Genomic DNA, 9,218 nt, shown 5'->3' on the forward strand with positions numbered 1-9,218 from the left:
TTGTTGAGGCTGGAGAAGAGGAGGCTCAGGGGAGACCTCCTGACTCTGCAACTCCCTGCCAGGAGGTTGTAGCCAGGTAGGGGTGGGGCTCTTCTGCCAGGAAGCAGCAGTAGGACAAGAGGGCTGGGTCTTGAGCTGTGCCAGGGGAGGTTTAGGTTGGATATTAGGAAGCAATTTTTTGCCGAGAGAGTAATCAGGCATTGGAATGGGCTGGGCAGGGAGGGGGTGGAGTCAGCATCCTTGGAGGTGTTGAAGGTGAGACTGGATGTGGCATAAGTGCCATGGTCTGGGAAGCACGGCAGGTTTGATCAAGGGTTGGACTTGATGATCTTGGAGGTCTTTTCCAACCCGGCTGATTCTGTGATTCTCTGATTCCCATTCCTATGGCAGCACATGCTTGAGGCTCTATCCACAGGGTGATAGAAATGTCTGTCCATATATATCTCCAAGGTTAGTCTGTAAATGTGTGGTGTTAGCAAAACAGGCTAAGTTCTGGGATGGTTGTAGAAGGAGAAAGAAACCCAGAGGCCGGTGCAAGCAGGCAGCCCTCAGCTTGCACATCATGTCCCCTCCCTGCAGGTTCATGTCCTTGAGCCCAGGCCCTGAGGTGAGCCTGAGAACTGGCACGGAGGTGAGCCTAGAGGTCTCCCTGAGGTGAGCCTGAGAATAAGTGCAAGGCAGAGGTGCTGCTGAGGAAGGAGAGCCCCGGTGGTGGGGAAGAAGTCAAAGCTGTGAGTGCCCAGCCCCGAGAAGTTGCTGTCTCCATCCCCTTTGTGCCAGGTGAGCTGGGGCTTTGCTGCAGAGATGCGGGCGCTGATTTGAGCGGCTCCAAGTGCTGAGATGGTGGGCACCCAGGAACACAAACTCTGCCTGGCCACGGAGCCTGCAAGGAGGAGCAGAGACAGCAGTGGCAGTGGGGAGGTCGGGTTTTCCCTGTGCCTTCCCCTGCAGGCCCTGGCTGTCCCTGCTGGGCCCCTGTCAATCCCCATCAGGTCCCTGCCCATCCCCCCTGGGCTGAACTCCCCCCAGGAACTGCCACGGAGCTGAAACTGCTGCCATCCCCTCCCTGCAGCCGCTGGCACAGCCAAAGGAGCAGCAAAGACAGGGCCAGGAGCAGAGGCAGCAGCAGGGGAGCACTGGTAGGACAGGAGCCTCTTGTCTGGGGCAGGAAAGAGGTGCTGGGCACGAGGCCAGGGCTGTCCTGAGCAGGCCCAGCCCTCACCTTCCCCCAGCCTATGCTGGCTGCCCAGGGGCTGCGGGAGGCACCCCCAGCCCATGTGCCCCACACTCAGCTGGCAGAGAGAGAGCCAAGGGACAGGGCCACGGGCAGGGCCATGGGTGAGGGACAGGCAGGGACATTGCAGGACCATGGTGAGGGCACAGCCTGTGGCAGCAGAGCTGCCCAGGACCAGGGGCCGCCGGGGCTGTTGGTACCAGCCAGTGCTGGGGCCGAGCAGACCACGAGGCCTCTTGCAGACCCCTGGAGCAGCCTCCCACTTGCCAGCCCTGCCCTGGTGGGGTTAAACTGTCCCCTCCCTACAGGACAATCCCCCAAAATCTTCGAGGGGTCCTTTTGTGTCTATTCCTGGTTGCTGATTCCTGCTGGGGACCTGAGGGAGCCTCTGCAATCCCATGCATGGGGCACAGTCTCCTCTGCAGAACTTGACTCACTGCAGACTTTGTAGTGAAATCTGTGCTGGCAGCTCAAGTATGTCCCGACCCCCCGCGCTCCCCCCAGGATAATTGAGGCGAGGTCCCCCTTCCCAGGCACCCGTGGGATGGGGGGGCGATTGTTCTGCTGTTGCTGTTGCTGCTCCACCCCTGTCCCTGCCCTTCCTGCCACTGTCAGGTGAGCGGAGCGGCCAGGATGGGAAAGGGGTGAGAGAAGCGAAAAGAGAGGGTGGGACTCCCAAAGGGAGTGCGAGGGGTGGTGGGTCACCCCCAAAGGGAACTGAGGGGATTCGGGCTTTGGGGGGCGGCTGGGAGAGGGGGACTACGGGGAGGGAGAGGGGGCTAATCTTCATATTTTGGAGTATTTTTTAGCTGAATTTCAGCTTTGTGCAGTTCGGAGAGATGAGGGTCTTCTTGCTATTTCTGAGGGGGTTTTTTGCCTGAATCTGGGTGGTTTGGGTTTTTCTGGGCTGAATCTTAGTGTTTTGGAGGGTTTTATGGACACAGGATGCCCAGTGAGTTCTAGAGATGGACTTGGGCAGGAGGAACCCCCAAGCCAACGCACTCAACCCTTGTTTTCCCCCCCATCAGGATTTCTCCTTCCCAAAGCTTGGGCAGATGGAGGAGGAGGCTGCGAGGAAGAGGAAGATGCCACGGGCCCCCCAGGCAGGTGAGGAGGAAGTCAATGCCCTTTGGGCCAGTCATGTACTGCCTCTGGCAGCCGAGCATGGGCCCCAGATGCAGGACAACCCCGCTGCCGCTGCCGTCCTACTGGGGCCGGAGTTGGGGGGATGTCCTTGGCCTTCCCTCTGGGCCGCAGGCAAATCCCCTCCCTGTCGTTCTTGCTTCCTGCCCCAGGCCCCGAGCTGAGGACAGAGAGCACGGAGGACACATCTCCTCGGCAGAACCTGGTGGGAGAGGCCGTTTTGAAGGGCTCCATGGTGCAGGAAGGCAGCGGGGAGGAAAAGGCCTGGAGATCCCCCTGCAGGAGGGGCTCCAAAGCCAGCCCAGGGTGCTCTGAGGAAAGACCCAGCCTGTGCTGGGAAGGTGGCCGGAGCTTGAGCCAGAGCTCTGACCTGGTGGTCCCTGAGCAGCCTCCCAGCAAGGAGAAGCCCTTCAGGTGCTTGGAATGTGGGAAGAGCTTCAGGAGGAGCACCAACCTGCTCCGACACCAGCACATCCACACTGGGGATTGACCCTACACATGTCAGGAATGTGAGAAGTGCTTCATTGACAGCTCCAACCTCTGCAGACACGAGATGATCCACACTGGAGAATGGTTGTACACGTGTGGGGTATGTGGGAAGAGCTTCAGTGACAGCTCCACCCTCCGCAAACACCAGCACATCCACACTGGGGAACGCCCTTACATGTGTGGGGAATGAGGGAAGAGCTTCAGCCAGAGGTGCAGTCTCTGCACCCACCAGCTCATCCACACTGAGGAATGGCCCTACAAGTGCTTGGAATGTGGGAAGAGGTTTAGGACCAGCTCATATCTCCTCAGGCATGAGCTGATACACACGGATGACAGGCCCTTCTGCTGCACCATCTGCGGGAAGAGCTTCAAGGAGAACTCCAGTCTTGTCACCCACCAGCTCATCCACACTGGGGAACAGCCCTATAAGTGCTTGGAATGTGGGAAGAGGTTTCAGACCAACGGGGATATCCTCCTGCATGAGCGGACGCACATGGATGAGAGGCCCTTTTGCTGCACCAACTGTGGGAAGGGATTTAAACTGAACTCCCACCTCGTCACCCACTGGCGCATCCACACCGGGGAGAGGCCCTACAAGTGTGGAGAGTGTGGGAAGAGCTTCACCCACAGCTCTGCCTTGACCAGACACCAACAGACCCACCAGCAGGGGAAGCCCTACCAGTGCCCCGACTGCGGGAAGAGCTTCGGCCACTGCTTCCACCCCAAATGAACCCCCTTATGGTGAGGCAACCCCTGGAGTCCAGTGACTGTCAGTCCAACCCTTTCAACCAGAAAGGGCCAGTCCCCTTTCACCAACAGAACCCTTTCTGGGGGAGGGGGGTGGAGATTTCTGCCTTGGCTGGGGACCTCCCAAGGTCAGTTCTGGAGGTTTAGAGCAGAGATCTCCCCCCGAGCGTTGGTCTGGGGGAGTTCCATCCATCTCTAATTAAGAATTATTGGGTTTTGCGAGGTCTAGTAGAATTGCTTCAACAATTGCTTGAGGACCATCCTACCTTATCCTGTACTACGAGTAGTTTTAGTGTATATTTTGTGCAGTAAAAAATTCTGATGAAGATGTAGTGTCTGATCATTTGTAACCCTAAATATATCCCTTTCTATCAATAGATCTGATTTGCCATCATTAAAACCTGGGGGACAAAAGTGTTTCAGTCACATCTCTGTAATTCCCCTAAACTGAAATTGTTAGCATAATCCAAGGCCGAGACTGGATCCAGCAGCCCTCAGCACCCCACAATAGGTTGGGATCTCAGGGGGGGCACCTCCCTTTCCCAACCCCCCTGTGTCCAAAGACCCCCATGGGACTGTAGGACCCACCAGACCACCCCCCTTTTCCACCCTTCTCCCTGTTTCTTCCCACTTTCCCACTGTCCCCTCAATCCCCAATTCCCCCCAAAAAAAAAGTTTTGGGGTCCAAACCCCCACTTTTTGCCTCTTTTCCTATGGTCGCTGAAGGAGAAAATGAGGCTGCACACACAGAGTTCCTTTGCAGGACTTGTCCCCTGACACTTTTCCGTGTCCCGTTTTATTCCTCTTCTCTTGTGAGCAGCACCTGGTGTTTGTCTTTTAGTCCACCAGAATTCCCAACATCACCCCAAAGCAGTGCCCTGATCCCACACATTCCCCTCGCCTCATGTGCTGGCTGTGTTCAGCCACCAGAGAAAAACCCAGGCTGGTCATGCAGGCTGGTTAAATTGCATTTCCACTTGGAGAAACAACCTTCTCTCTCTCCAAGCACTCAGCCAAGGTCCATCCTCCCTTTGCATTCCCATGAACTCAGTGCAGGTGCAGAGTGACTCTGCTTGGTCCCACCTCTGCCCCTGTTTTGTTTGGACAGGTAGAGTTCACGGCCAAGAGGGCCAGGACCCGGGCTTCTTGTCTTTGGGCTTGTCCCATGCGCTTCCAGAGAACTTGGAATATTGAAACCAGACAGATTCTGAAACACCTGCTCCTGATGCTGCCACAGTGCCCATACACTGGCACTGCAGGCATGGCCTACACTGAATGGCCAGTGCAGCAGGAACCAATGGCTGCGGTAGCTGCCCTGATTGCTGCAGAGATGATCCAAGCAATCAGCCATCCACTGAGGATTTCTTGATTTCACAGTTTCCTTCATTCACTGTATCCTGCATCATCCTCCCAGCTTCTGCTTAGGTTCACTGGGAGCCACAGTTTGACTCTTCTGCCCATGGGAATTATTAATGAGAAATGGAGAGTAGATATGTTTTGATCTGTGATACAACTAAAATAACAAGGATTACCTACAGGGATGTTAAAGGTATTGTCAGTCACACGAATCACAATGTCAGGTGCGGCCAAGAAGGTATCTGAGTGACAGGGACACAGCACGGCTGAGTCATTAAGCCAGTCAGGAAGAGTTAGTAGGCCCAGTGAATTCCCCCTAGAACAGTGTCTTCCCTATGGGACATCCGGGCAGGGCTTGCTCTGCTCAGCATTCCCTGCCTGCTCCCGGGATTCTTGAGGGACAGCCTCTGGCAAGTCCTGGCTGAAGGAGACCTACCACCGCCCCGAGTCCTGGCAAGGGTGCTGCCCGTCTCCTGCCCCAAAGAGCTGTTCCCCGGGGTACTTCTCTGCCAGAGGGCAGCCAAAGCCAAGGGGCACTGAGGTCTGCCCTCTTGCAGGTGGCTTTTGTGAGTGGCAGCTGGAGCGATTGGTGTCAAGACTTGGCATCTGTGAGAAGGCAGAAGCTGTTGCTCCTTCCTGGCATGATTTTTGGGTGGAAGTGATTAGCAGCAGCACAAAACCACCATCAGCTGCTGAGTTTCAGAGGACAATTAGATTGGACAGAGAGACTCTCAAGCTTCCTTGTGTTCTTTTTGCTTGTTTTCTTGCCATCTGGGAAAAAAATCAGCCCAGTCTCGCAGGTTCTGGAGCTTGTAGAAAGAGATAAGAATCTGAACAGCTCCCCTGTAATCCAGAAGGAAATAGTTAGAGACCTACTGAGCTGCTTGGATCCCCACAAGTCTATGGGACCAGATAAGATCCACCCAAGGGTGATGAGGGAGCTGGCGGAAGAGCTCACCAAGCCTCTCTCCATCATCTATCAACAGTCCTGGCTCACTGGGGAGGTCCCAGATGATTGGAAGTTGGAGAATGTCATGCCAATCCACAAAAAGGGCTGAAAGGAGGACCCAGGAAACTACAGGCCCGACACCCTGCCCTCAGTGCCTGGCAAGGTTATGGAGCACATCATCCCCAGTGCAATCACACAGCACCTACAGGATGGACAAAGGATCAGACCCAGCCAGCACAGGTTTAGGAGGGGCAGGTCCTGTCTGACCAACCTTATCTTTTATGATCAGGTGACCTGCCTGGTGGATGAGGGGAAGACTGTGGATGTGGTCTACCTGGACTTCAGCAAAGCCTTTGACACTGTCTCCCACAGCATACTCCTGAAAAAACTGGCAGCCCACGGCTTGGAGAGGGGCACTCTGCTGGGTCAGGAGCTGGCTGGAGGGCCGGGCCCAGAGAGTGGTGGTGAATGGTGCTGCATCCAGTTGGCGACCAGTCACTAGTGGTGTCCCCCAGGGATCGGTGTTGGGCCCAGTTTTGTTTAATATATTTACTGATGATTTAGATGAGGCTATTGAGTCCACCATCAGCAAATTTGCAGATGACACTAAGCTGGGGGGGAGTGTCGATCAGCTGGAAGGCAGGAGGGCTCTGCAGAGGGACCTGGATAGGTTGGAGAGTTGGGCTGATTCCAACGGGATGAGGTTCAACCGGGCCGAGTGCTGGGTCCTGCCCTTTGGCCACAACAACCCCCTGCAGCGCCACAGGCTGGGGACAGTGTGGCTGGAGAGCAGCCAGACAGGGAGCTGGGATTGTGGATTGACAGGAAGCTGAACATGAGCCAGCAGTGTGCCCAGGTGACCAAGAAGGCCAATGGCATCCTGGCCTGTATCAGGAACAGTGTGGCCAGCAGGTCCAAGGAAGTGATTCTTCCCTTGTACTCAGCGCTGGTGAGGCCACACCTGGAGTACTGTGTCCAGTTCTGGGCCCCTCAGTTCAGGAAGGATATTGAGGTCCTGGAGCAGGTCCAGAGGAGAGCAACTAGGCTAGTGAAAGGACTCAAGTACAAGTCCTATGAGGAGAGGCTGAGGGAGCTGGTGCTGTTCAGCCTGGAGAAGAGGAGGCTCAGGGGAGACCTCATCACTCTCTACAACTACATGAAAGAAGGTTGTAGCCAGGTGGGGGTTGGTCTCTTTTCCCAGGCAACTATCAGCAAGACAAGCTGTGCCAGGGCAGGTTTAGGTTAGATATTAGAAAGAATTTCTTTACAGAGAGGGTAATCAGCCATTGGAATGGGCTGCCCAGGGAAGTGGTGGATTCTCTGTCCCTGGAGGTTTTTAAGATAAGAATGGATGTGGCACTTAGTGCCATGGTCTAGCAACCGCAGCGGTAGTGGATCAAGGGTTGGACTTGATGATCTCAGAGGTCCCTTCCAACCCAGCTGATTCTATGATTCTATGATTCTATGTTCAACACTCCAGTTGCTGTGTGCTCAGCTGTGGCCAGCAGCTGATGTCCAGTCCATTGGGGAAGTGCAGGGCACAGGGAGAAGTCTGGGATGACAAGCTGTTCTGTGTCTCCCATTAAGGTGCCACCCGCCTGAAGGGGCAGCCAAGAGAAGTGCAGGAAGCAGAGACGTTCTGCCAGTTTCTGCTCTCAGGTGGACACAGGGCCCACTTGTTGCCAGGGGTCATGAAGCTTGGATCCAGGAACAAGGCAGGGCCATGCACTGGTAGGGAATGGGCTCCAGCAGGACCAGAGTAGGAACGTCCAGCAGCAAAGTGTGAGCTGGTGAACTGGGCCATCTTTTCAGCAGACACCACAGTGCTTACTTCCCTCCATCCCTGAAGCTCCGCCACACGAGGCCCTGCTTTGCTTCAGCTTCTGCTGCTTCTTCCTTTGTTGCCCACAAGTGCTGGACATAGAGTTCAGAAGCCCATGCCTGTGTTTTGAAGGTGCCTGCATGGAGGAGAGGTTGAGCAGATGCAGCCCGAGCCTGGTGTCCCAGCAGAGTCTCTAAGGATGCCACCAGTGGCGCTGGCTGGGGACACCTGAGTGTGGAAGGCGTGCCCAGCCTCAAGCAGGGCCGTTGAAGTCAGTCAGGGCCTGGCGCACATACTGGCCCACTCGGCTCCTGTCCTTTTCCAGCTGCAAAGAGCGCCAGGGCACAGAGGGAAGGCTGGGCTCAGGCTCTGCCCCTTGGCCGGGCGCTCCCTGCCCCCAGCACAGGACTCCCCTGCCCGCAGAGCCGTGAGGTCTGGCCAGCAGCCGCTGGGGCTGGGCTTTGGGGAGAGCAGAGGGCTGGGTGCTCTCGGGGAGCCAGGGGATGGGGCTTTGGGGCCGTCCTTACCAGGCACTCAGCAAACCTCCACGGCTGCTCCATGGTCACCAAGTGCTCAAGATCCCTCCACTTCAGGAACCTGGCTGCACCAAAGAGTGCTTCCTGAGAGGCCTGCAGAGCAACAGAGAGCGGGCCATGGCACCACAGCCCAGGGCACAGCACCCGCATCCCTGCACCAATGCCAGGAGGCTGCAGGCAACCATGGGCCAGGGCAGGAGGCACACCAGCCTCCTGCCATGGGGACACCAGAGCCCACGAGTCCTCACCTCTGCCACACGCTGGTTCTCATCATGCCAGTTGAAGTAGAATGGCACCAGCCTCAGGCACACGTGTGGCTTTAGGCTCTTGCTCCTCTCTGTCATTTCCATCATCTCCCGGAAGAGGAGCATGGAGAGCTGCTGCAGCTGGCTGTGCTCCTGGTGCAAAGGAAGAGGAAAAGACCTCAGTACTGGCTTCTCCAGGCCCACCGGGGCACAGGCCTGAAAAGACACTGGGCCCAAAGTTTCCTGGCAGCACTCAGTGCCCACGATGAGGGGCACACAGCCTTACGTTGTCAGAGTGGCCGCAGCGCCTCAAGCAACTTCAGGGCAGTGGGACTGGATATTTGGATGGTCTTCAAGTGGAGCACATTGATGAATGCAGAGAGGGTCATCTCAACCACGTCTCTGTCTGCATCCTGCAGTAGCTCCAGGAGGCTTTCATTCAGGCTCCAGATGCTCTTAGCCTGTGTGGAATACAATGCTGTGGTGCAACCCCACGCTGCTGCTGCGGGGCCCAGAGGCCAAAGGTACATCCCAAAGGAGTCGGGCAGCTGAATGGGGAGGAGGAGAGCTGGGAGCAGCTGCCACAGCTGCCAAAGGCCAGCCAAGGCCAAGCTACTGCCTTGCACAGCCGCACGCTGCCGGCCCGGCTTCAGCCCCTGCCCCCTGCTCACCATTGCGGGAGCCTTGCTGATCACCA

At 56.4% G+C, this 9,218-nt stretch overlaps 1 protein-coding gene and 1 pseudogene across 1 annotated transcript in view; both read left to right on the plus strand.

Moving 5' to 3' along the window:
• Positions 1-4,035, plus strand: part of LOC113960550 — a 39,000-nt pseudogene extending 34,965 nt beyond the window's left edge.
• Positions 4,036-8,996: 4,961 nt separating this feature from the next.
• The window catches only part of LOC113960549 (BTB/POZ domain-containing protein KCTD9-like), a gene marked incomplete at its 3' end in the record, with an annotated part of 20,011 nt that continues 19,789 nt past the window's right edge, over positions 8,997-9,218 (plus strand). The window contains 1 exon segment of the mRNA XM_027670160.1: positions 8,997-9,045. Coding sequence (XP_027525961.1) covers positions 8,997-9,045 — 49 coding nt within the window.

This window comes from Corapipo altera, unplaced genomic scaffold, assembly GCF_003945725.1.
Source record: "Corapipo altera isolate COAL_440 unplaced genomic scaffold, ASM394572v1 61466, whole genome shotgun sequence".
NCBI classification, from domain to species: Eukaryota; Metazoa; Chordata; class Aves; order Passeriformes; family Pipridae; genus Corapipo; species Corapipo altera.